General features: G+C 49.5%; 8 protein-coding genes across 8 annotated transcripts; 2 read left to right on the top strand and 6 right to left on the bottom strand.

Moving 5' to 3' along the window:
• Positions 1-368: 368 nt before the first annotated feature.
• N7477_009664 (uncharacterized protein) lies at positions 369-1,817 on the bottom strand (the record flags this gene model as incomplete). Its single annotated transcript, XM_056971325.1, has 3 exons — positions 369-1,346; positions 1,405-1,487; positions 1,586-1,817. Coding segments are annotated over 3 exons (1,293 nt in total), but the record flags the coding sequence as incomplete, so codon positions are not given.
• A 1,121-nt stretch (positions 1,818-2,938) lies between these two features.
• Positions 2,939-5,272, top strand: N7477_009665 (putative chromatin remodeling complex subunit (Rsc9); the record flags this gene model as incomplete). The annotated part of the gene is made up of 2 exons (XM_056971326.1): positions 2,939-3,359; positions 3,417-5,272. 2 exons carry the CDS (start codon positions 2,939-2,941, stop codon positions 5,270-5,272), a joined length of 2,277 nt encoding a protein of 758 aa, XP_056818305.1.
• A 546-nt stretch (positions 5,273-5,818) lies between these two features.
• N7477_009666 (ACT domain-containing protein) lies at positions 5,819-6,241 on the bottom strand (the record flags this gene model as incomplete). Its single annotated transcript, XM_056971327.1, has 1 exon — positions 5,819-6,241. The coding sequence occupies one exon, from the start codon at positions 6,239-6,241 to the stop codon at positions 5,819-5,821; it is 423 nt and encodes a 140-aa protein (XP_056818306.1).
• A 669-nt stretch (positions 6,242-6,910) lies between these two features.
• Positions 6,911-8,635, bottom strand: N7477_009667 (carotenoid oxygenase family protein; the record flags this gene model as incomplete). Its single annotated transcript, XM_056971328.1, has 3 exons — positions 6,911-8,197; positions 8,239-8,493; positions 8,546-8,635. The coding sequence occupies 3 exons, from the start codon at positions 8,633-8,635 to the stop codon at positions 6,911-6,913; spliced, it is 1,632 nt and encodes a 543-aa protein (XP_056818307.1).
• Positions 8,636-10,062: 1,427 nt separating this feature from the next.
• Positions 10,063-10,652, bottom strand: N7477_009668 (uncharacterized protein; the record flags this gene model as incomplete). Its single annotated transcript, XM_056971329.1, has 2 exons — positions 10,063-10,263; positions 10,497-10,652. The coding sequence occupies 2 exons, from the start codon at positions 10,650-10,652 to the stop codon at positions 10,063-10,065; spliced, it is 357 nt and encodes a 118-aa protein (XP_056818308.1).
• Positions 10,653-14,120: 3,468 nt separating this feature from the next.
• Positions 14,121-16,315, bottom strand: N7477_009669 (uncharacterized protein; the record flags this gene model as incomplete). Its single annotated transcript, XM_056971330.1, has 7 exons — positions 14,121-14,900; positions 14,964-15,306; positions 15,350-15,520; positions 15,636-15,734; positions 15,996-16,067; positions 16,121-16,208; positions 16,288-16,315. 7 exons carry the CDS (start codon positions 16,313-16,315, stop codon positions 14,121-14,123), a joined length of 1,581 nt encoding a protein of 526 aa, XP_056818309.1.
• A 4,585-nt stretch (positions 16,316-20,900) lies between these two features.
• N7477_009670 (uncharacterized protein) lies at positions 20,901-22,416 on the top strand (the record flags this gene model as incomplete). The annotated part of the gene is made up of 4 exons (XM_056971331.1): positions 20,901-21,002; positions 21,155-21,246; positions 21,314-21,990; positions 22,046-22,416. 4 exons carry the CDS (start codon positions 20,901-20,903, stop codon positions 22,414-22,416), a joined length of 1,242 nt encoding a protein of 413 aa, XP_056818310.1.
• Positions 22,417-24,053: 1,637 nt separating this feature from the next.
• N7477_009671 (uncharacterized protein) lies at positions 24,054-26,462 on the bottom strand (the record flags this gene model as incomplete). The annotated part of the gene is made up of 5 exons (XM_056971332.1): positions 24,054-24,742; positions 24,805-25,336; positions 25,392-25,874; positions 25,955-26,120; positions 26,182-26,462. 5 exons carry the CDS (start codon positions 26,460-26,462, stop codon positions 24,054-24,056), a joined length of 2,151 nt encoding a protein of 716 aa, XP_056818311.1.
• Between the last annotated feature and the right edge of the window lie 16 nt (positions 26,463-26,478).

The raw sequence follows: 26,478 nt of genomic DNA on the forward strand, positions 1-26,478 counted from the left end.
GTATATCCTATCTTGTTTGCTTTGCGCTTCCGCTTTTCGCTTTGGATGGTTGATTCCTGCCAAATGTCTCTTTTAATACACCTCTGACCTTTTCGTGGCTTGTCTCAGTGTCTTGGAGTACGGTTTTTCTATGTTGCTTGATAATAATCACTTGTATCTTACTGCTCAGCGCAAAAAATACCAGACCGAAGCTTGTCATTCATAGTATAATCATATCTCGAGGCACGCAATCATATCATAGTAGTTATAGTAGCCTGCGTGCTAGTCAATATAGCGTAGAGTTTCTTCCCCATTCTTCCCACGCGGGTATAAATGTCGATTGTGTCGAATTCTCTCTCCATTCAAAGCCTAGCAATGGTTGGCAATAGTCACTCGAATCCCCTCTTCTGGCCGAATGCAAAGCGTCTCCACGTCCCCTCAACGTCCTGGCATAAAGTAAGGAACTTGTCGTCATCGAGTAACTCGCACATCCAGTTCTCCAGGAAGGCAATTCGCTCTGCGCTTGGGGAAGCAATGTACTGCTCGAGCTGGTTCTCGATGGAGGTGTTTCCGTAAGTAGGGACATATTCCTGTGTCTGAACTAGCTGGGTATCGGCATGTTCGGGAGATTCCCCTCGGACCATTGTACGATGAATATCTTGGCGCGGTGCAGCGGATGGCTGGAGCTCTGGTGACCCTCGTGTTTGAGGTTGTTGGGTTGAGGGAAAGGGTTGAGATTGAGCCTCGGGTTGCGAGTCTGGGACATACGAGTCGTGTCGTGAAGGGGCTTTCGTCTTGTTCAATGGATCCGCTCCCTGGTACCGGAGTGCATTGGCTTCCCGCTCGGTTGATGATTCGAGTACGAGGTGCTCAAAAGTCCGCTCGCTGGCACTGGCAGCTCTAGATTTTCTCTTGCCTGACTTGGCAAAAGGAAGTTCCCGCCGTGGTGGAAGCATCCGGTTGAGTTGACTTTCGTCGTGGTAGGCTGGAGTGCTGGCAGGCCGGCTGCTTGCTTTTCCCTGCTCGAGATTCTGAGACTCAGGAGCGATATGCCTGGCTTTTTGCTGCACGGATGTGGTGTCAGAGGTCTGACTAGAACTTATGTGTACTCCTTGCTCATATCCGAGGACCGGATACATAGAACCGGGCCCATTGCTATCGGGAGTCATTGCATTGTTCGCATTGCTCAATGTGGTGGTCGACAATTGGACGGAGGGCACTGATGTCCAAGAACTAGTTGAAGGTGGTCTCTGCAGTGTCTGAGTTGATGCACTCCCTTCCGCCAACGGGCAATTAATCTCGCTTAGAATCGCAAGCGCCGAGTAGTAATCTCGATCTTGGGTGAATTTGAGTTGGAAACGGCGGACCTGTTTATGCCTGTCAGAACGGGAATTGACTTAAATGTGCCTTCTCAAATGGATTTACGTGAGTTTGGCTTTGCGCGTATTTCACTGCCAGACAAGGGGACTTGACCACCACGGCGAAGGGTGGTTTCGAGGGTGAATGCGCTTGAGAGATAGAGAGTCGAACAAAATGTTCCAAATCAAGTTGCTCCTGGAATCTTCTCAGCTCTAGATTTCATTCGACGAGTTAATGGAGAACACACCAGAATCCCTTGGTTGTTTACGACTCGCAGGATCAATCTTGATGGTGTCGATGGGCCCCGGAGAACTTGTCCAAAAGACAAACAAGACCTCCGTTGCCATTGACATGAATCCAGGACAATGGTCCGCTGTGGTCGATGGAGGTGGTCGTATGGGAGAATTTGGCCAGAGGGAGCCGGGCCACTTGGGAGGCAATCTGAGGTTGGGGGACGAGAGGCATGTTGAACCTCCAGAGCTTATTCAATAGTACGACAAGCCGTTTTCAATCCAGCTGAAGCGACTTATACAGCCATCGATACCTTGGACTCCAGTGAACACAAGATGCACAGACAGACAATGATGTGGGTGGGAGGTCACCTGTTCCCCATCACTTAGAGACTCCCATAATTCACCCGCAATGCGAATTCGTTCAAGCCCATTCTTTATACAGCAATAAAATACCGGGAGAGATGTACAGCTACGCATATGCATGATGACAGTTACTTGCGTCCAGATATTTCCTAATGACTCGTCGGCTGTTAATCAGATCATGTTGTGTCGAGCTTCTTTTCCTGTCAATAGCGTAGTGTCCATTGCCTATCAAGTGAGCAGCTTGAATATAATTCACAAAGTACTAGATCCAAAAGAAATCCAGGATATTCCAGGTCAAGCTGTTCACACGTCGCCGAACACGTTCTCAACACATGTTGGTATAGTTCACATCACACCCGAAAAGGGATAGCGCATCGATCCTCGGCAACGGAACAACCGTCGACCGAAAACGCGCCTTAGAGAAAGCGCGGACTTTTGGCTGATCAGTTCCGTTGATCGCAAGTCCAGCTTCTCCAACTGCCCTCCAGGGCCACAAACAAGGCATTGAAGGCTATCCACCACCTGAACCCAGTCGCCTGAGGTTGCACTACCTGCGCTAGTCTACGCCTCCCATCGAAGTCAAACACGTATCCACCACTTCGTGTTCTTCTTGGCTGCGCATCCCAGCCTTAGTCTCGAACGCGCCGACAGCTTCACCTTTGTCGCCAACAACTACAGCTGGTGGACGTGATACAAGGACCGTTTTGGCTGACGTTTTCTGTCGTTCCCTTTGTCGACCACTTTAGAGGACGAGACCTCCCTCTTCCGCGACCTACCCCCGGCGCCGCTCGATTCACTTGCGGGACGCCACTTCAACGGCGTTGACCCCTCGTTAAAAACCTCCTTAGTGAAGTGCTATATTGAGGCAGGAACGCAAGTGTCTACCGGTGTCACGTCTGAACCAGCCATTCCAAATTCGCTGGTCAAGGGAGATTTTGCGCTGCAGATCATATCGCTGTGAATATTGTCGCCAGCTGGACCTAGTTGTTGCTTGTAGTGGCATGATGTCTGGCTCTACGCCTCAAAGAACATCTCTCCGACGTAAGAGCCTCTTCCAGAATGTCAAAGTCAACCGTGCTAATACAAAAGCAGAGGGCTTGCGCCAGGCGCCCAAAGTCAACCAACCATTCATCCCCGACACAGCCCCTTCTCGCCGCTCGCACCATCAAAGCTTCACGTCTCCGCCTCCCTCCATGTCCCCTCATATGAGCCTCAACCCGGCGGCCAACCTCCACAGTGCAAGCTTCGCGGTCGAAAGCTGGGATGGAAAAGGCCAGACACAATTGCCAATGTCAACCCGAGAGGTGCCGACACCAGGAAATCGACCCACCCTTTTTGCCAATCTCTATGACCGGAATAAGACTGCCAGACAGCCTGACTTTTACGACCCTTACTTTCCTTTGAAGTTTCTTGAAGTCCCGCGCAGTGAGTAGCGCCTGCGATATTCCACTCAAATCGAAATGCTAATGACATATTCTGTAGCGGACCACATTTACAAACGTGCACACTATGGCCTCCAGTCAGGCATTCCAGATGAAGTCGATTTTGCGCTATACCATCTCGTCCAGATTTCCAATCAGCGGTGGGATAAGTTCAAGTTTGAGGGCTTTCCGTTGCTTGCCGAAACCCTGATGATGAAGGCGCTGGACGTCACATACCTTTGCACTGGCGTGCGATGGGAATTCGAATATGACCCCAGAAATCTATCCGACCGGGTCAACGTGTTGAATTCGCTTCACGGTACACGGGATGTCCTCGAGAGAATCCGGAAGATCCCAACGAACCTTCCAAGTGACACCCTGGAAACTTACGAATTTAACCACCAAATTCGAAACATCAAGGAGGCGACTCTGGTGCTGAGGAATATGGTGTTGCTCAAGGAAAATGCTTTTTACGTCTCGCGCTACGCAAGTGGTTTGCTCCGAGACTTTTTGGTCATCCTTATGAACACACCAAACCAGCCTCGCTTCAATGAGATTAAGAACGATGCTCTCGATATTGCGGAGGAAGTGACCAAGTTCATGAGAACCGATTCCAAAGATCCGCTCTGGGTCTCCCTGGTCAACTGTTTGGATTCCACAGATCGCGCCCATATTGTGCGGGCACTCTGGGCTTTGACGCATTTCTCCACCGAGCTCCAGGATGAAGATGGCACACGGGCCATGGAAAGCCTGTCGAAATCTACTTTACAACAGTTGTATTACCACACACTACTGGACCTCGACAAGGACATCCTGAGCGGGGCGCTGGATGTATGGTACCAATACACGCTCAGCCATGACAACATCGAGACTCTCATGGATGTAATCAATTTCCCCATCGTCTTTGTTCCTCGCATGATCGCACTCTTGACTTATGAGGCCCGGCCCACCAAGCACGAAACTGTTCTCCAAGAAGAGAAGATTGCTCCGGCGCCTTCCGATATTCCTCGAGTGCCCCCGGAGCTTTTGGAGAAACTGATGGAACTTTCAGAACCGGAGCGGAGCTCACAGTGGCTTCGCTGCTGCTTCGTCGAGGATGCGGATTGTGAGATCACTCAGATTGCTCTGTGGCAAGCCTATCAAAGTCGATTTGCGGACCAGCGTGTCCCTGGAGGTGGAGTGCTCCCTGCAGCGGAGTTCATCAAGAACGTCAGCAATACCTTCACCAATGCTCAAGCTCAGGTGATCAACGGCCCGGGAACTGCTACGAAGTTCATCATCAAGGGCATCCGGCCTCTCGAGACTGCCTATACCTTTGATGGCTTCCCCTACTGCTATTGCAAATGGGCGGATAACTCCAAGCCATCGAAGATGTGCCTGCGCGCCTTCACATCTCCAAACGACCTTCGCAGCCACGTTTTCACCGACCATATGCACCTGGAACCCTCAGAGACACCGGGCGAGTTTAAGACGGAAGCTGCCGAAACTCCCATTCATACCTGTCAATGGAGCAACTGCACGCGATTCCGGGCTTCTGGGCCTAGTTCCAATACTGCCATGGTCGCTGGTCATGTCTCCTCCCACCTTCCTGAAAACCGACCTGCGGACGCACCTCCGCCCAGCACCAAGCGTGCTGTTCTCCAAGAGCGCATCGTCCGCAAATGGTACTACATGGATACCCCCATCAACGAGAAGCACGAGCCCATCGGTGTGGCCTACAAGGCTGCTCTGGTCCTGCGCAACATCGCACGTGGCCTCCCCAAACGCACCGCGCCTAAGCATGGCGGTCTGTCATGGAAGAAGGCATGCTTCGTGAGTCAACGTCCCAAGATCGTGGAGGTCTGGGACCGAAACCGTGCACTACGGAAGGAGTTGACCGAGTTGATCATGGTCATCGAGAAGGAAGACGATTACTGATCCCTTCGTGATCCTTCAACGTTCAATTCTATTCGTTTTTCTTTGAGCATCGGTGTTGTACAACTAATACCCTGCTGTTCAATCTCGCCTCTTATCTTGTCTTTGATCTCGGACCTGAGACAGCCAATCTAAGAGTCTCGATTGACGGCCATTGTCATCTGTAATTGCTGGTGCGCACCAGCCTGTACGCCAAAAGTACTGCGGAGTTCTTCCGGGATTCGGGGGTCGGCGAGTATTATCTTTCTGGCGTCTCATGGTGAAGGTAGAGAGAGAGAAATGGACCCCCTTCATTGTTGCACCCTGTCATTGTCGGTTCTGGGCTTTACCTGTGGCGTGCTGTTCTGCTTTCGTTCTGTTTTATGTCTCCTCCACGATGTATGTGTACCATAGGTTTGGAGTAGTGGGAGATGAAAGGGTTTCAGCCCGAAAATTTAGTTTCAACTCTTTCATAGCTAGTTATAGAAATCTGTGAAGCCTTTTTTTTCAAGTTCCTTTCCTCTCATTCCCCCCCCCCCGGTCTTTGCATCCGCTTTGAAAAACTAGGCTCTATTGCCTTTTCGCCTCTGTGGCTAAATCCACCAGCACTAGCATCGCATCCTCTGCGCGTCCGACTGGGACGTAGATGTGGTCATGGAAGAATCCACTGACCACGTTCGTGCTGATCTGATGATCCTTCAGGCGGTTCGTGATGGCCGCTATCAGTCCGATCGCCTCGAGGCTAGAGTGGACGGTGAGAGAGATCTTCTTGCATGGAAAAACGGCTTCTCTGTAGCCGTGTGACAAGGCCAGTTCTTCCGTTGTCACAATGGTGGTACCCTCGGCCTCCTGGGCGATGAGTTGAGGTTGGAGAGTGGCCAGTGGTAGCGAGGTGACTGGCTCGATTGTGTTGATGAAGACATAGGTGGTGGGGTCTAAAGTTGGTTCCATCGTCGCTAGCAGGACGGATAGATCTGTTCCGCCGGCAGCCATTGTAGGATGTTGGGAAGTGACTAATGGTGATAATATTCGGAGATGGTAGATGATCTCCGACTTTATTTGAAAAAAGTGGCAGGTGGGGGGAGCCGAGTCGCACTCAGTGTCATCCACAGGGCGCAGATCTATGGGTCTTCCCAAGTTGAGGAAACTTCATCTTTTCTCAGGCCATCTGAGAAGCTACATCGATGGATGGAATGACTCATTTCCAAAATGTCCGGTCTCAGATCGCCTTCCACGCCAATCTACCGCTTTCATTGGAGCTTTTTTCACCAGCGGCCGACAGGGACGAGGAGAGCCAAAATTTTACATCAACCCCCGAATCGAGTCGCCAAGTTGACTTTGTCGGTATAGGCTCTTCCAAGAGCAATGGCTCCTGCAAGCTGTGTCGTTTCATCTGGTCCATCGGAACACTCCCCAGATATGATGAGCTAGATATGTCTCCATTTGGAGCGAGCAGACTGGTTTGACCTCAGACTGACGTGCAAGCGGCGTATACCAAGACAGTCGAATTGTGCAAAGGTCTCCGAACTTCTTCATTTATGGAATAGCGGCACGATAACGAAGGACACATCCAAAAGTCCAGGAGGAATAGAATAATCACATAGAAGAACTTGGAAAAAACAAGCTGCAAATTTTACATAGCTCAAATTCCCGACCTGATCTCTACCAATCTCCCGTGGGCATGCCAACGAGAGGAACATGCTGTCCATGGAAACCAAAGCCAACAACTCCCTTGACTTCAGCCCTGCCCAACTCAACCAGATTACGAGCATCGAGACAGAGCAAGTAACTATAACCCTGCAAGCCATCAAGCACAACACTAAGAAGGACACCGTCATCCTCACTCTCTCCTTTCGGGTTTGCAACGAAGATTGGCTCCCCAGGGGAGTGGCCATGGCGGACCCACCGGGTCGTCTCCTGTGTCTCGCAGTCGAATTTCATAATGCCATCTGTAAGGGTGGCCTCGCCACCGAAGGTCGTGGCGTATACATATCGATACTTCTTCGTCACAAAGGCTGGATTCATTGTAGGCAGCTCAGGAGAACATGCTTTGCAAGCAGACCATTCCACCATTGCATGTAGAGTCTCCGAGCTAGGCACAGAAGGTAGAGCCGGCAGACGGAAGCGTGTGATGGTTGACCGCAACCCTTCGCCTCTGCCTGCGGCAAACTGTTTAGCACTAGGGAGCGACGACTTGAGGTTCTCGTAGTAGAGAAACTTGAGGAATTCGGTGTTGTCCATGCGCACAAGATCGGCGACAATATCCGTCTTGGTTGGATCTTCCTTTGACGGTTCCTCCCATGCGTTGATGGTATGGAAGCAGAAGAAGGCAGGACTCTCGTAGGTGGCAACGAGTCCCTTTTCAGTTCTGCGATCGATCACATACCATGTCGCCGGCTTGGATGGGTCCGTAGGCATGATGGAGTCCATGAAGGAGCCACTGACTAGCTCCAACGGGTTGACGTGGGAGTTCCACACGCAAAGGAGCACGTAATTCTCAGTTATAAGCAGCGAGTGCAGGTAAGCAGGAATGCCTGTGAACGTGGCCAGGATCGTAGTCTCTCCAGTCGAAGCAGAGACACCAAATACACGATATGTCGACTCTTCCCCGAGAGTGAGATTGAAGTTGTACATATCGCCCGTCACAGGATCGGAGCGGGCATGCGAAGCTGCTAGTGGACCCGCCAGATCTGGATGCAAAGATTGCTGGCTTGCAAGACCAATTGGCTCTAGGGTCTCCGGGTCAAGCTTCTGGAATGCGTTATAGTCCGTCTTCGCATACAGGGTCCGGATGCCATTGGCCCAGCGGTCCTTTGATTCATTCGGATCATGATCGAGACCAGGCATGTTGACTGAAAGAGTAACGCCAATATTCGCAGAGTCAGGAGCAAGAGGCGGGACGTATTCAGTCTGAACTTTGTTGAAAACCGACTTGCAGGGATCTCGTTTCTGGCCAAAACCAAATTTGCCCATTTCCCCGTTGCGCGAACATGCTCAATCAGGGCGTCAGTTCCAAATCGGGAATTGTAGATAACGCGAGTCGAGTCTGCCGATGAAAGAATCTGGAAACGGTGTGTTTGGCTAAATCCATCGAACCAGTGCGACAACTGGAAGAGTCGACCTTCTTGGGTTTCGACCTGGCTTTTGCCTGGTCCTGTACGATAAAGCGTGCCAGCAGCATATGCCGGAATCTCACCGCGTACAGCAAGCTCAACCGGGGTGCGTTCTTCGTATTCTGGATCGAACTACAGCGTTGTTAGATGAACTCCGGCATGCACGCGAGAGACAAGAGCGTACCCCTATATCGTTTGGCCAGTGGTTCCACGGCTCTTCGGTACCAGAGCCGCTCGCGACAGCATCATTAGATTCAGAGGTCAGAGAAGACATTGTCTTGGTGCAATTTAATCAGTGTAAGATACTTGAACTTGGACTGTTTGAAACTTGGGTTGACAAAAGTTGGCTTTTGGCTCTTTTTATACTTCCACCCCCTTTTCTGAGATCTCACTAGACTCGTGGAGTTTCCCGCCCATCTTCTCAGTACCTGCTTGTTGATCTGTGCAGTTGCTGCGACTCCCATCAATGTGGGGGAATCGCGACGGAGCAGGTGACGGAAGAGCGGATAGTCGGTGATTCTCATCTCTCCTTCCTCACATCATCTTCAGAGGTTTCACCCACATCACCTTCACTGACGAACTGGATACCACATTCGGACGTGATCGTCAACCCCTCCCCCAAGGTCGTTGGATGCGAAGCGGGGAATACCCGACCCCGACCCCGACCCCGACGCCGAGGACTGGCGGGATTCACCCGCCTTGCTCTCTTGAACTCGGCTCTCTCGCCTCTGCGCGATTCTAATTCGACCCGCCATATCCATCTCAGGCGAATCACAGCTGCGGATTTTCAATCTTGGACCAACTTCGCTTCGCTCTCGCCTGCCTTTTCTCAAAACGGTCTAGCAGCCCATATGGAAGTTTCACCGCCGACCCAGTGGAGGTGCGACCAGTGCGCGTCCACCTTTAGCCGGCTGGATCATCTGAATCGTCATTTATTGACCCGTATGCATTTTGTAAATTGACAGAGAGTTGCGACCTGACACTCTGCAGATAGCGAACAGAAAAGCCAAGTTTGTCACTTTTGTGGCGCTCTTTTCAGCCGAGGGTGGGTACTCTACGCCCCTTAGGAACTCACTGTATATATGCTGCGTATCTAGTGGTATGAAAGCTCTGACACGGATTTTTTAGCGATGTCCTCCGGCGACATTGGAAATCATGCAAGATTCGGCTAGAAAAAGGACAGGAAATGCCCGAGATTCATCGCGGAGGAAAACACAAGCGCGCGTGCGATAACTGCGCAAGCATTAGAAAAGCATGCAATGGGCAAAACCCCTGCTCCGCATGCATTCGTCGCGAACGGCAGTGTACCTATCAACGGCTTTACAAAGAACCCAATGCTGGAGGCTCTCCCTCCGATGCAGATACAGTGACAAATGCCGAAACTCAAAGGATTTTCCCTGCTGAAATGGAAGACGACGCCCCCAATGAGCAGGAAACATGGGATCTAGGTCTCCAAAACTTTTATCCGTCAAGTACTCCAATTGGAAGAATCGTCTACTCGCGTAATCGATACGGAACATGAAGGCATGCTCAGACCGGTGCACGCCGCGAGAATGACAAATTCGACGCCTCACAAATAATCTTACACTGGGCATGCAAGCCACCATTTATCAAAACGGACGATATGTTTCATATACAATGATATGGTTTTGAATAGTCACTCCGAATAAGTTCCATAATCGATGGCGATTGCTTCAACACTCAAGAGTCTAACAGCAATGGCTTTTGTAAAGAAGCCTTGGCAGGGTTTAGACTTTCAAATATCTCGGAGAGCTCTTCCAGTGTATGGTTCTTAGTCTCTACAGAGAAAATGTATGTCACGCTCGCCTCGAACAAATCCCAAACAATGAACACAATGTAGGTGTGCCAACCAATATTCTTGAAAGCCAGCGGGAAGCAAAACTAGTTGAGGGATTGAACCCATGTGCAATTGAGAATGTCAGACCACCGCCCTTTGCCTCTCGTCTCGGAGGAAAGAGCCTCGACCGGGTAATGCGCCTGTAGCGGAGCGGAGTCATGCCAAAATTATAGTAAAAGCCAAAGACGAAGATGAACGCAATACCAGCTGAGGCAGCCGGTTCCGCTTTGGTATTTGCGTAGATACCAGATCCGATCGTGATACATGCGAAACAAACCCAACAAGCCACAGCTGTCCAGATGTTGGTTGGTCGACGGCCCATTCTCTTGATCTGACTGGCACCAATGCATGAAGCAACCGTCGAGACCACAGTGTTGCCAAGGTTGACATTCAGCACTTCTTCAGACGCGATGATACCAGTAGTGATCAACATTGCTGGCAGCTATTATGTGACAACTGCGTTCCCTAAGCATTGATACCAAATCCCGGTAATCAAAGCGTTGATAAATCGCCATCCTCCTAACTTGGTTCTGTAGAAGTCGCCACAGTCCCACCAGCGCTTACCTGAGCCGCAAAGGGCGCTAAATTCGCGGTATTCCTGCAATTGGAGCTGGACAAGTAGATGATCGGGGTTGCCTTCTCCATGATAGTACGCTAGGAACTCCAATGCTTTTGCTCCCTGGCTATGTGAGAAGAGCCAGCGCGTTGACCCAGGAAAGAAGAGTACAGATAGCAACACAATTCCCAAATCATTTGACCATGGAATCTGCCACGCTGTGTTGTCAGCATATCTAGCTAATCCTCCCGTGACACCCGAAGCGATCAGCGATCCGACGGCATACGTGCAATTGTAGGGAAGCCATGATAATGCCTCGGTATGCAGGCGGACAGACCTCTGCACACCATATAGAGCTAGTTGATCGAATGATGTTGACTCCGAAGCCGAGGAAGAATTGACCGGCTACTAACGTTTTTGGGACGCCCTGTGAGAGATCAGAGACGAAAGTAATGGCGACAATGATCGGGCAGCCATTAAAGGTACCCCATTTGCGGCCACGGGTGTCGCAGGCTGGTCACTCAGTCAACATTTTCCCAAGAGACGTCTTCACAGGAGGCGCTAGAAGCGACCTATACATCTCACACTATCAATACGGTCTCCGCTAACCCTGCTACCTTCACAGTCGCCCAGAGTTCACTTCAGTCCGCTGCTGACCTCTCGATTACATTGGAAACTTCTATGCCACCTCAATACACGATGAGTTCCTCCGAAGCCATTTCAGTTGCATCCAGCGTTTACTCTGGTGTTGCAACTACGAGTTGTCCTGGTGCACTGTTCACATGGTCGGCCAATTCTCAAAATGAGCCACAAGTCCACATATCTCATGTGTATTTGGGGGATGTTCGCTGTGTCTTTCATTCTTTGCAAAGGACATTCGATCCTTTGATCATGTACAAATATTGTCTCATCGATAGCGGCATTTGTGTCGGACTTGTGTCTCTAATTATTGATCGTGTAACTACTTGTAGTATGTTTCAGCCATGGTTCAATTCATGGTGTTTTGTTGAAATCGCTTTTCAAGATCTTCGATCTAGTATAGTTCTTGCAGCATCTCTTCTGTTAGAAGAGGGTTGTTGAGACCATCTTCGTAACAGCCCACCTTGGCTCAAGTCTTCATTTTCACTGGCAACGGCGAATACCGCTGTAACGGTGCCTGTTTCTTTTGCCGGTTCGAGCTGCCAACTAGTTGGAAATGATATAACAGCACTAGCGTAGCCGTCTGAACTAATCCGTCACTCCATTTTCTGGCCAAACTTAAACACGAACAGAATCAATGTAGTTGTATCAACATAGCTATGAGGCGTATGGAAAATAGCAAAAAACTAGAGAAAAGTAAAAAACATACAACAGCAGGGATTCGCTGGTGGTCACCCACCCAACTACTAACCTGCCGGCGTGTGGCTTAAGTACGGCTGAGCGGACGGGAAGCCCTGTTCTCCACACCCTATGGTCGTATGTATTTGGAACTTGACTAGAGCAGACTATATACTTTGGAGTTTCCTGAGAGTAACTCATTGACCGCCGCTTTAGCGTGGCGCGACCCAGGGTGACAAGGGTGAGTGTGATATACAGGAGACGGGGTGAGAGCCGGGTGACTAATCACCTTGGGGCGCACGAACAGCGCATTGACCCTCTAGACATTATTGGTCCACCGCGATCTTTATGGAACCACGGTCTCTTGGCATCTGCAAATACCATCGAATTTCAGCGCAGGATCGGCCTAATCAGCGGCGAGGCTGACTTCCACGTTGCCTTGGGCCAAGTGCTCCACCGAATAGTTAGGCATCGAGACACATCAATCATCACGTGGCCATCACCCTTGGGGCAACGTCCCTTTTGCAACATAACCGTTGAATGACCCTAACTACAGCTATCCCACAGCCCAATGATCAGCATTTAGCTATGTGCATATCGTAGGTCTTTGTTCAAATTCTGGCCCAAATATTTAAGAAATCCGGCTTTTGTCTGAGGTAAATCGCGTTATAGCCCGACGAGGCAATACATTATCTATATAGAATCTCCGTGAAAAGAAGTAGAAGAGATTAGGTCCGCCCTTAGGCGTAACGTTACCGAAAAGGTAAAACTACTGGGGGGTGTTCTCACTCTATACAGAATCTCTTAGCGGGTGGTGACAAAACAGAGCCTCTCACTGAAAGAGCCTCCCGTTGACAAACCCGCCCTACGAAGAAGTCATGTGGGGAGCACAATCCATGTGGTAGCATAATCTACATGGCAGCTTAATCTATGTGGCAGCATATACATATGGTGGTACAATAGGACGGCCCGAACGGCCACGTGGATAGTTCATATAGAGCCAGATCGCAGCCATAGTTATATACTGTCATTCTCACCACCAAGTAGCACCTCGCAATCCCGTTCCGCTGTTGCACCACGCCAACATTATCTGATATTCTGTCGAGGAGAACAATATTTAACATTAGAAATATACATTAATGTAATTTTTCCTTAAAATAACTGACAGGAAGCGCAGTATTAATATCAAGTCGTGATTTAGTTTCTGTTTTCTTATCTATAGAATTACAAAGTTATGGATTATCTATTATATGCTATGTGTTGAAATTCTGACTCTTCTACTTCAGCTAGGTTAGCTTACTTTTCACGGGGTGGATTATCAAGTTATTTTGTTTTATTAGGCATTGCATTAATATATAACTAGTGTAGTGGGAGAACTGGTGACATAATAGCATATGTGTGGCCTCAGGCATGATCTAATGTCTGCAGTGCATAGTGCATCTTCAAGACAGATTCGGAGATAGACAAGTCATCTACCCAATTCATTCAGGTTCACCCCATTTTCTTCTATTCATGATGCAGCATTAAGGTGATTCCGTACTGCCGCATCAGGGCATCAGTACGGCCTCATCCAGACCGTCCCCTACACCGGGCAGGCAGTGTGTGTGTTTGTTGTCCAGTCTGCATCGCCAGACAGCCATCGAGCCGTTCCCATTTCAATAGATTTATAGGTGATGTATATGTAGCTTTTATATTATGAATAATCTAGCTGGTGCAGAAATTGAACAGCAAATACAACTACACATCTACCTGTAGGATTCTTATCTAAAATATCAGCTGCTCCATTCCACTTCTGACCACCTGATGTTTATGATAGTATACCGACAATAGTAACAACTTTTGTTGCTATTATAGCACCCTATCAATATTTACTCTGTTATTATATATATAACAACTCAGTAGAATAATAGGAGAACAATCCATTACTAGCACAAGGAAATGAACCTCGTAACGAAGTAGACTCACGACAACAGCGTGGAATGTTGAATTCCATAGTCAAGATCACGCAGCGGACCCTTGAACGTCGGGCTACTTATTCGCCTTCAAGCTGCTAACGACATCTTCCGCTCCTTGGATGGCAAAGCAAATTGCAGTCAAAGTGGGATTAGAGCCGTTCGAACCGGGGATAACATTCAGCCCTCCCAGGTAGAGATTGTTGAAATCCCAGACCTTACTGTTCAAATCACAGCATGAAACCTCTTTCTCCTTCCCAGCCGCCGTGGTGCCACAAACGTGCAGTGCCAGGCCAGGGGCCAGGAACTGGGGCTCGGAGCCGGGGAGATAGCCACCCAAGCTACCAGCTACTTTTTCCATGTCTTGCATCATTCTATGGGAGTTCTCGCGGTCCTCTTCACCGAGTGTGAATTTGAATGTAGGCTGCGGCATGCCGTAGCCATCCTGGATATCATCTTCAAACGTCACGCAGTTGTCCCAGCTGGGCTTCACCATTCCGAAAAATCGCAGATCAACAATGGTTCGCTTGTCAATCGCTGGGGGCGCTGCGCCATAGGAGAACGCGTCACGGTGGATTTGAGTGTGCCAGGGATAGCACTCCGACAGGGGAAGGGTAACCTGAGGGTCTAAGTCGTTAAACGGAAACGGTAACGGATCCTCATAACCTTGCGCTATGGTCTCTTCCTTGTGCTGGTCCACTTTCGGCTTCCACTTTGCCCTGAGTTTTTCCCATGCTTCCTTCTTTTGAGGATCGTTCGGGTATGGATTGTGGTTATCGTCGGCCACTGCGTTGATCCAGGATTTGTTCAAGACGATCTGGCAAAAGCACATGGTTTGCTCGGTCAGATTGTGTCCCTAGCGCCGCACTATCAGTCAGCATCATATTATACATTGGTGACAATACGGGGGTCACTCCACCAAAGCTGGAAGCCGGAGGTAAGTAGGCGTCTCTTTAGACATCTTTTCTTTCGGCTTGAACCCTGACTTATATAGTAACTGTGGCGTGAGTATCGATCCACCGCAGATGATGTATTTGTTGGCCCGGACGTATTGTTCCTTGTTCGTGCGGAAGTGGAGTAACTGGGCACACTTGACCGCTCCCTCTTTGTCCTTTGTATCCTCAAAGTGAAGTCTATCGCAAATGCACTGCGACCATAGAGTAAAGAGGTGCTCTCCATCATCGTCCTTTTTATCTTTAATTGGGTCAAGGATAGTGGAGGACGACGACCAGATAATAAAATCCTTGTTTTTTTTGGTTTCTCTGGGCTGCCAGAGGAAGCGGAGCCGGGTTTCGTGCATTGTACTCGTCCTTTAGGATCTGGAGGACCAGTTCTTGGCGAATTGAATCCTCTAAAACATCTGTGCGCGTTCCAATGAGGTCTTTCGCACGCTTATACAGTGCGGTCCATTCGTCGTCTGTGAAGATGGTCGAGCGTTCCAGCCCTTTAAGTTGTTCGGGGGTCGCACAGGTCCAACTAAATTAGATTGATCAGTGGCAATCTCGGGTGATAGGGTATCTCTACGCGATCGGAAAACACAGCGGGGCAACTGGAGCTAAACCAGCAAGAGCCAGGGGGGATCAAAACTTACTGGGTGGACATGCCGCCCACATTGCGTGCCACGGCGTTCGCGTCAAGGTTCACCGTTGGATCCTGTTTGGGATTCTGCCCATTGTATATTTGGTTTTCCCTTTTCCACATCAGCCTATGCGCAATAGCCAAGAGGTGTGATCACGGTGGAATGCATACGCTGACCAACAAATCGGGGGTAAAGTAGGAACGGTCGACTTTTTTGTTGGGACTGAAGTGAGATGCAAACTTCCCTGGAGAGGTAGGTTTCAAATGTCAGCTTGGGCACTCCGTCGGGTTTTTGCTGTTGCCTACGTGAATGATGCTGATCCGGAGACGGTTAGCTACATTCCATGACGCCAGACTGTCTGACCGCACTCACTTGACAAAAGCATCAATGTCTTTCTGGAAGGCTACAGCGTTCTTCTTGTGCTCCCCAGCGTGTTCGCTCTCTCTTTTACAATGTCAGCAAGTCCGTACTCAGGAACTGTTCCTTCTGAGACTCACTGTGCACCAGCCTCGACCATCAGTACCTTGTAACCCGCCTCGACTAGAAGCCTGGCGTAGGTGGCACCAATGGGGCCCGAGCCCACGACTAAGTTCCGTTAGCGCGGAGTCCCTGAGATATGTGGCAGTTTGCCCTGGCCATGTTGAAAGGCAGATGGGAGTCTTACTCAGAGCATCATAATCATACTTATCCATTTCGGTACTGGAGAGAACAGCTGCAGGTTACTAGATCTCGTAAACAAGAGCAGAATGTCTTGTCCTCTTTCGCATATCAACCTCGGCTTGTTCTTTTACGGGGTTTATATGTGCGAATACCTAGTTGCCGAGAAATATCTGAGTGATATGGAGCAATTTCGGTGATGTCAAGACTTCTAAAGACCTCAGCTTAAACCCACTGTCGACTGGCGCAGTCGTGCCGGAAGCAGAATGGCAACATGTCGGTGGTTATGGTCGAACCATGCGGGGTGCGTGGATCCCATATCCCTTGACGTGTAATGATGATAAGGCAGAGGTAACATCATGACTTTTTTACCGGTGACCTACGTGCTGGTCTTCTGATTCGAGAAGATATTGCAGTTACTGGATGCAGCTCACGCCCTACGACTGACCGAAAGGCAATTAGTGTCACGGAGAGGTGCAAAGCTACCTGGGTTAAGAGCTATCCGAAATCCTGGGTGCGGAAGAGTGGGTCCAAATCTAAGTTAAGGTTGGTTTCCGCCTTCCCCGCCCCGTAACGACGGATAGGTGGACGATACAGCCGGGGATTTTGAGTTTGCAGGTGCATACTTTAGTGGATTTTGAGTACTGTTAATATAGACTCGCACCACAGATGTAGAACGGATCGAGTTGGTAGTCTTCCCTTGTGGGCCTTCTGCCGATAATGCGGCTTGCAGCGTTGGCGTCAAAGTGACTTCTACGGTCCTAATATGAATCATTTATCCATGGGAAGTTTGTTTTCTGCTGTTTAGTATCAGTTAGTTTTACATTCTAGACTTCATCGGATGATGGCCCACCCAGGTCATCTCAATGTCAGTCATCATAATGCCGCTCTCGGGAGTCCCAGAAGTAACACAAAGGAGACAGTTTCTTGGAAACATGTGAGTTTAGAGAATGACCATTCATCTTCTCAGAGTGAAGATCTGGATCCCTTAGCCAGGCTAACATGACTCCTCCTTAGCAGAAGGGGGTTCAAAGGACCTGAAAAGGTCTCACGGTCTAGGAACGGTCACAATCACTCGCGGGCCGATGTAATAGTGTAGATTGGGATAACTCACGTCATAGCCACATCTTCGTAGGAGTTGAGTCCAAGGCCACCCTACATAGTATTTTGGAGCCTTTTCCGAAGTCAAAGATATGCAATATGGAGGTTGCTTATGGACAGATAGCACCCACAGTCCCGATTTAACCCCCTGTCCCGCTTTAAATCGCCCCATTTAACCCGATGCTTCCTCGGAGTTTTCGCGGTCTAAACTAGATCTTGTTGCATTTGACGCTCATTTTTCGTTATGGGAGATCGTGGTGCCCGTACTCAATACAACGGGGTGCAACGAGATCTCGTTCCATTCTGGATCCTTAAGGGAAATTGCCTAATCTGAAGGCATTTAGAAGTCACGATGACGTATTCCAACTTTCTACGAAATATAGTTTAATGATATTACGTCTGTTGTAAGAATGTGGTACCAAGGGCCAAATAGCCGCTTGGCCATTCCGTAGCCTTTAGCAGCTTGTGTAACATTCTCCAGTGCTCTTCTAGGTGATGCCGTATACGCAACCAGTCATGTTGACGCAAGTACCAAGTCTTTGAAGAAGCATCTCTAATAGGAGGCGTCGCAACTTTAGGTAAAATAGACGCTCCATACAGAGAGCTCTGTTGGGCAATCCTACAAAGTTACTCGTACAAAATCACTTGTACAGTCACTTGCTCGATGCCAATCCTCGGGTCAACAAATAGAATCAGGTCAAACAATACTGCTTCCTATTAATAGCCGCCGGCGACTAAGCCACTTTGTCCATCGTTTACGACTAGGCTGTTACCTTTTTTGGTTCTAAAAGCTAAATTGACTGCATCCACTGTACTACTAGTAGAAGGCTTTGCTGGTTGCGGATTAGCGCCCATTAGTGCCCATAATTCCCCAGTAATTCCCCAGATATCTGCAACCGCATCCACGGTGCCTTCGGTGCATCAAGGTTTAGAGGCTCAAAGGTGTACTGCCAGCACCTGAAGTTGTCAATGCTGACATATTACTTGATGAAAGGTTTCAACAGGTTTAGACACCGAGGCGAAGTGGCCTCGGCTGATGTATGAAGAGTCGTTCTACGCAGAATATACAATAACCATAGTTAATGTTGTGCTGAACATTTGCGCATGCAACCAAGGATGTCATAGCGCTGTCAATCCACCGACTCTGCGAACAAGTGAGGTGTTATTCAGGAAACATCAAGCCTTTTTCCCTCCGGCGATCATGCTGGGTAAATCCATCAATGAGCGAACGATGTCCTGTTATATTAGTGGATGCTGTCTGGGACCTCATCATTTGTTAAGTCGATCCGACGGCTTCCTCCATATTACGGGTAGAAGTTTCTGCCCGTCGTCACGAGCGAGCGACGCAGTTACTTCCCGGAGCAAGGCCTGGTATGGGGAGGTCCTCAATATTTGGACCACCAGCCACTAGGATTTGCGGCCTCGATTACCCCCATGCTTTCCGCGATACCATCGTGAGCGTTGCAAAGGAAGTTTCACCCTTGCGTCACCTGGTTTGTCAAGCTTTCTCTTTACAGGGGCAGGTTTCGCACACGACTTTGGCACTCAACTCCAGCAATGCCGAGAAAACCATTTCTGGCAACAGTGAAGAAAGTCGAATGACTAGTACAGCGTTGGATGTGGAGTCGAAACTGTAATATTTGCGTAATTAAACTTTATTTCAATCTCTTGGGCACGAATTGATAGCTAGAGAGGTCTGGAACGAGGTAATTCAGACAATCAGAACATGACGTTTCGACCCCAATGAAATGCAAAATCCGCCGGTTGCGTAATGTATTCTGACACATATGTTGCACTCTGGTCTATTTCGGCGTTGATTAGCTTCTTGAATAGAGTCATCTGCCATCGGTAAATGCCTACGGTTGCTTTGACAACGTATATATTGAACCTAGTAGGAAAACTCAGGTTCAGATCTCTCTTTCGCGGAAATTGAAGGTTACCTGCATCTACTTCTTTGCTCTCTTAAGACCTCACCTGGCAGACCCAAAATGGCCACTCATACCGCCCCAAAATTCACAAAGGCAACCATCCAGAAGCAACGTAAAGACGGCTACTGGGTGTGTGCATTTCAATTCTCGAAGGAGGACAAAGTCCCAGGGCTTATTGCGTGAGATATCCTGCTCAAGTAGTTAGCAACCGACACCAGCTGATTGCCAATGGTGCGCACAGGTCCGGACTGAACAGCGGAAAAGTCGAGTTTTTGGATAACGCTCTGAATGTGAAATCAGATACTAGATGTATGCCTCAATTCCCAGGGAGCTCGCAACGACGCCGCTGACAAGCTTCTTAGCCGTGGAGGATGATGATAGTAAGCGACTAACACTTCCCGTGAGATTCAATACAGCCGAATAGTAACCATAGACCATCTGGCAGCCTGGGACGTGTACCCAGTGGCTCACCTGTCTACGCCTGTTGCTGTGGTGGGCATGGATATCACACAAAACGGCCTCATGGATGTTGTTGTTTGTCATGATTTTGGAAACACTATGATTGAAAGCGACGAGAAAGGTGGACATATCAGCTGGTTCGAGAATCCCGGCCGCGCGAACCTCAAGGACAAAACCTGGAAGCAACATCATATTGGTCGATGGCCGGTAATGCACCGTCTCCAGACTGGTTACTTCACTCAAAGGTAATAACTTCCTCGCATCTGCATACCGTCATGTATAGAACATGCAAAGGGCACTGCTAAGTCGCTTGTAGGTCCTTTCCCGAACTGATCGCGGCCCCGGTGCTTCATGGACGCGAAGATAAGGTAACCAAAATCCACACGTGTATGGCGTTTTGACAGTACATTTATAGTGGTTAACCTGGTTTTTACTTCCCCATAGACTACTCCTATCCCAATCATTCGATTCCAAATTCCTGAGAAGCCGTCTGCGGTGTAAGTTGCACTCGGGTCGAAGGCTCCGACGTCATAGGTTAACATTTGATTTTCTTTCGTCCAGGAGCGAGTGGCAACGCGATATAGTGGATGATCAGCATTTTACTGTCGTTCATGAGATAGTCGCCAAACGGTTAGTGAGCGGTCCAAATCCTTCAATATAAACTGGATCGAGTGAGTATCCACTGACTGCAAGGGAATAAAAACCACAGGCTGGATGGCCCGTCAGGCTTGGATTCCCTCCTTGTTTCCTCCAGAGAAGGCGTGACTAGGCTATACCACGACGAAGGTCGTTGGAAACGAGAGCTTATTGGAATAGGTGAACCGAAGACACCAGGGCAGACAGACAATTCTATCAGTCCCGGCTCAGGAGATCACTGGGGAACTGGTAGTGCCGACATTGGTAAAATCGGTAGTGACGCTTTTTCCTACGTCGCCACGATCGACCCATTTCATTCGACTAAGGTGTGTGTCTACACCAAAGACAAACACCCAATCTACGGGAAAAAGTGGAAGCGCCATGTCCTGAGATGATTATGGAACGCCAACCCAGCAACAGCACTGGGGAGATGGTCCAGGTCACTACGTAACATGTGCCGATATTGACGGTATGTTGTCATGGTTATCTAATTGAAATGGGTGCTGGGAACGCTGACCGAAAAGGTGATGGTATTGACGAATTCCTTGTCTCTATGTTTGGGCCGCTGGATCGCACGGATGATGGGACGCTCACGGGTGTAAGTGTCATTCCGCGTGGGAAGGTACAACAGTGCTAAGGGGGATGTGACTTTCCGTAGGACGAGGAGCAGAAAGGGGAAAATCCCAATAAGGCATGCCATCTGCTATCCCATTAAAGACTCATTGAAACCTATTACTGACACCTCCACAGGGTATACTTTGCTACAAACCCATCGATCTGGAAAATGGCGTCTTCGCCAAATGGCATATCACAAAGGAATCATCTGGAAGACATGCTGTAGGGTACGTAAATACGTCTCTTTTTACCGGGACAGCGCGAGGGACTGACAATTCTACTTCCCTCTCCCAGGAACTTTTGCGGGAATGGTAAAAACGATATAGCCTCCATCAGCTACAACGTGAAAGATTACTATCAGGAAAAGGACCCGGAGGTCACCCTATACAAAAATGAGGCTGATCGGCAGCCGGCTAAGGCGCGGATCATTGGGACGGTATGGGGAGGTGAAGGGATGGTTTACATTCCGGACCCTATTAACATCTGCGGCGAACCTGCCTCAAAGGAACTAATCAAAGTCGCAAATTTCCAGATCAGCGTCGAGGTGTATCCTCCCAATAGCAAAGTGTCTGTAGGAGACAAGCAAGGCATTAAAGTCCTCTACGGAAGCTTGGCGGACACGGACGATGAACTGAAGGCCCTGGGAGGCGAACCGTTCCCGAAGAAGGAGTCCTTGATCAAATCCGGAGATTGCCTTTCCGTGAATCAGAACACTGGCGCTATAATTCTCCGCTTGGTGCCCCTCAGCAGTGGGGATGAAAAATGGACAAAGGCAGAAGACGTTCCGGTTCAGAACACATTCGTACTGAGCGACGTCGGATTAGAGGCGCCGAAGCTGGAGTTTATCAAGGTCGAGAAACTCTGGTGGGGAGGCGACTTCAAGGGAGACGAATTCTACAACCTGACAGGATTCCATTTCCGCTTCCTGGAAAGTAAACAAAATATTGCACATATGCAATTCTGGACTGCCGGTATGCCACTCTGTTACCCTGGGAGGAAATGGGAATGCTGACCAGGTTATTCCAGGACCCAATGTGGATTGTCGTCTGCATGACCACAGCGACAAAGCCTTCAAAGAGCTCCACACGTGCTTGTACCAAGGATCTGTGGAAAACGGTAACCCAGAACATTTTGGCGGCATGTGGGCTCCCAAGCAGGGAGACTGTTATAAGTCCCTTGATGAGGTAAAGAAGCTCCAACAGGAAGGCAAATTAGAACATTGCCCACTGGCGCGACTCGAGGAGCATGGCCGTATCTGGCACACCGATCACTATGGCCAAACAATCTACCGAAAAAATAAGACGGTGTCGTATCCAGGTCACGCTTGGATAGCTGGTCTCGGGCCCAATATCGATGTGTGGATGGCCCTAGAGTTCGATGCAAGGCTAGAGCTGTGAGCGATCTGTCGGAATTGGATTTTATGGCCCCCGGTCCCATGTAGGACTTTTCTTTTCCTTCCCCCGGCCTCTTTTTTTTCTGATGTTTGCTGGTACTTCGACTATCTCCCCGGTCAGGAGGCGATGTACTCATTACTGTGTATGTACTAATTCACTAATGCTATTTCGCTGACGTTTTCAATATCTAATCATTTTGTGCAACACAAGACTCCTTAACGTTCTTCACTTTGAAATATGCGTTGACCATTGAGATTCTGGAGGCGATGGGGTCTGTATCGGTAAGTAAGAGTACGGAAGGATTAAAAGTATGCCTTATGGGCGGTGCCGTGCGGCAGAAAAAGTAGGGTAACGTGACCGTTCCTATCTGTTAAGGCCTCGAGGCACTGAGGCCTAACGGGCTTACGTGAGGTGACTGGGTCAGTCACGTGAGTCGAGTGGCGTACTCATTACAGTGTAAGAGCATGATTGCCTAAGAATAATTATAATAATAATCTAATTACGAAGAAAAGGAATCGAACCTTCGATAAAAATTGCAAACGAATACATAGAAAAACTCCCTGAATCCGTATAATTTATATAGAGATGAGTAAGTCACGTTTCCTACATATTTATCCTATTTGTGGACCCCGCGGGTCACCCTCTACGGGTCGGGCACCTCTATGTCGACCCTCAGGGTCGACATTGGACCCTCACCCACCCGGGGTTGGGTGGAGGGTCCGCAAGGTCACCCGCGGGTGAGTGCCAGGTCTAATTCTCGCCCTGTTCTCACCCCTCTCACTCCAGTCTCCAGACTTCTCACCTATATCACCCACACTCACCCTAGGGGAGCTTGCATCGATATTTTAGAAGCAAAGGGCTCTTTGAGAATTGGCCATGCAGAACTTATGGCTTAAGTACGGCTGAGCGGACGGGAAGCCCTGTTCTCAACACCTTATGGTCGTATGTGCTTGAGGAAGTGACAATGAAAATTATATACTCCAGAATAAAACAGCATTCAGTAGAGAGCAAGGTGTGTACGCAAAGCAAAGTGAGCACAGGATACCACCCGACAGAATTGAAGAACCCATGAAGATACTCAAATACCTCAGGCATGATGTGGTATCCGGGCAATACCGATCAATTGAAGTAACTCAACTCGGTCATCGGGCATCGGGCGAAGGATCCGGTCGACAGCCATAGCGACCAGGACTCGGTGCTTACCTCACGAGAGTCCGCGGCGCGCTACAAGAAGTCAGATATCTTTCTTTGAAATTATTTCTTTCAGTTCGGTCGAGTGGATTTCAGTCCGTGAAAAAAGTGTTCCCTGCACTTACTCGCCAAGTCACCACATGGACGTCCGTACCATCCGCTCATACTCCGACGACGCCAAATTGGCCGTCAATGCCTCAAACAAGGCCTGTATTCCAGTGATTGGATCGGAACGAGACAGAGTTCGGGCGGAGTGTAGTACAGACTATTTGTTGTTGATACTTTTGGGTTATGGTTGGGTTATGGAAAATACAGGATTGGATATATTTGCACTATTGTTTAATGATCCAAGTCATCAGTCTAAAATCCACAGAGAAAAAAAAATGACCAATACCACACCAAAGGTGCAAGAGAGAAAGAAGAAAGACCGCCCAAGTAGCCTCCAGGCTTCAAATCATATAATTCACGTTGTCATACACATCACCGATGAAGCTCTCATAGTTATGCCACGCGATGTTATCATCCGAGGCGGGCAGTCCAGTGGTGGTAAAGTCCATTCCATCCCAAACATTGGGATAAGGTTCTAGCATATCGAGGGTAATGGTAAGTTGGGGCTGTGAGACCGTCGGGGTAGCTGACTGGCCAGCAGCCAAAGTCGAGTCTATGCTCATTGTATAGCTCGCCGATCCAGGCGGAGCATTCAAATCTTGCGACGAGAGTTGCGCCGTCAATTCTTCTGACGTGAGTGGCCCGGTCATTGATTGAGCGACGGAGGTCATGGGTATCATGTGAGGTGCGTGGTACGGGGCCTCGGTTGGAGATTGGCTTCCGAGCATTTCCCGCTTGTGATTTCGAGCTTGGTTCATCAATTTCTCGAGTGGTTTCCAGAGCATGCCATGCTGGGAGTCTGCAACGCCTAGGCTTGATCGGTGGAACACTTGCTCGACGACAGGCCAGTACTTGGTCATTGTTTGTGGATCTTTACAAACGCACAACTCGGCGAGGGCGACTGCGAGGCCGTGCCATGGGACCCATAAAGAGCCGAACCACATCCATGGTGCCGTAGCAGGGTCACTATATGACTCGTGTAGTTTCTGCAGATTATCCGCGGCGAGTCGAAGGAGACTATCTCCAGGAACTTGGGAGGAATGAAGCTAGTGCTTCTTTGCAACGGACGCAGACAGCCCAATTGTAGAAAACCGTTAATGGTAGCTGCTGTTCGTCTGGCGTATAATTGAAATGCGAACAGATCGGGTCTGCATCCTTTCAAAAGTGCGCTTGCCTTGTCTTGAAAGTCCTTCAAGATCCGTTTCCTAAGGGCCATGGTTTTCTTGCCGGGTTCAATGAAATCTCTAAATGCAAGCATTCTCGCGACAGACTGCGCTGCAGCAAGGATCAAAGAATGAGTCATGTCGGTGAAGGTTCCTTCGGGGTGTTCCTGAATGGGCGTTTCCATGCCGAAGAAAATATCTTCGTCATTGATATTGGCCGGTGGATGTGCGTCTAGCCATGCAGACTGCATCATCGGTTCAGAGGCTCTGTCCAGAGAAGCTGCTAAGTCGAGAAGACCTATAGCCTGCCAGAGACGGCGCCGCATCTGCCTGTCAAACGAGCTGACGTAGAATGGTGGATCACCCAAATGAAGACATAATGCTTGGCCGACTCGTAGTGCCATGGACATCATGGTCCAGACGCGTCGACTTTGATCTTGAGATCGGGCTGCGAGCTGCTGCTTGGTAAGTTCCGAGGGACGTCATTGTAGAGTTCGGAGGGACACTTGAACGTACCAGGGACAAGACGTAAGCCTGCAAAATAGTCAAATCATTCGTGGTCACAAAGTCAGACTTCACCAAGGCAGCCTCGGTTTCCCTTTGAAGTTCGGTCGAGACGGTCTTCTTGTCCACGCCGAAGATCACTTGGCACTGCCCATCGTCAATTGTACATACAGCCGCGTAATAAATCGCATACGCCAGGGTCAATGGCGCTTGGTGATCTGGCTCATAATCCAGATACGGCTCATCATCGATGAGGTATGCTCGCACTGATGGGCGGTGCAGAATCTTAAAGACTGGGTCCACATTGCGCAAAAATATTTCACATAGACATCGCCGTGTCTGAGGAGCAATAGTGATCCCTCGAAGCAATTGTGGGGACTTGGGACTGTCTGAGCTCTCAGAGCCTAAGAACGAAGTCCCACCAAAGCCAGGTGGATTCTGAGTCTCAAGCTCTTCGTTTTCCCAGCTATCAAGAACATGGCGGAGTTCACTTGTCTGTCATCATGAATAAGTTGAAAGTCTCACATACATTCGCGTTGAAGCAAGCGGATACATCAGAAATTTTGAGTGCTTACCGTCTGCATCATACTCTCCCAAAAGGAGCTACCAATGTAGGCAGCCTCTGGGCGCGGCCGATGGGGCAAACTCGATGCCGTGGACGGGTGAGAGCTTTCGTTCCGCCAGCTCTCGACATCTTCCATCTTGGGCTGCAAACTACTCTCGGACCGCTCCACATCCGTGCTGCCAATCGGTAGAGCCGACTGAGGCTCCCCCGGGGGGAGCCTGGCCGTCGGGGGCGTACTTCCGTAAGAGATCTTCAAGCTTCGCAACGCGATCGGCAAGCTCTCTATCAGTGTGGGCCACCCGCTCGGGCTGCCTCCTCGTTCTGCCCCGCGGTAGACGGGCCCGCTCAACGGGTACACATTGAAAGCCGAGCCGCACGCAGCTCGTACAGGGGCTCAGCTTATCGCATTTCACCTTGCGTTGGCGGCAAGCTTCGCAGCTGAGCCGTACACGCGGCGCGGAAGATCTAGATTGAGGCGCCCGTTCAGGCTGAGCTGCCGGGTCCGCCCGATCCTCCATGCTCGTGCAATCAACG

Source organism: Penicillium maclennaniae (genome assembly GCF_028827695.1).
Source record: "Penicillium maclennaniae strain IBT 15551 chromosome Unknown utg000008l:1.0-3552695.0:1.0-3555053.0, whole genome shotgun sequence".
NCBI classification, from domain to species: domain Eukaryota; kingdom Fungi; phylum Ascomycota; class Eurotiomycetes; order Eurotiales; family Aspergillaceae; genus Penicillium; species Penicillium maclennaniae.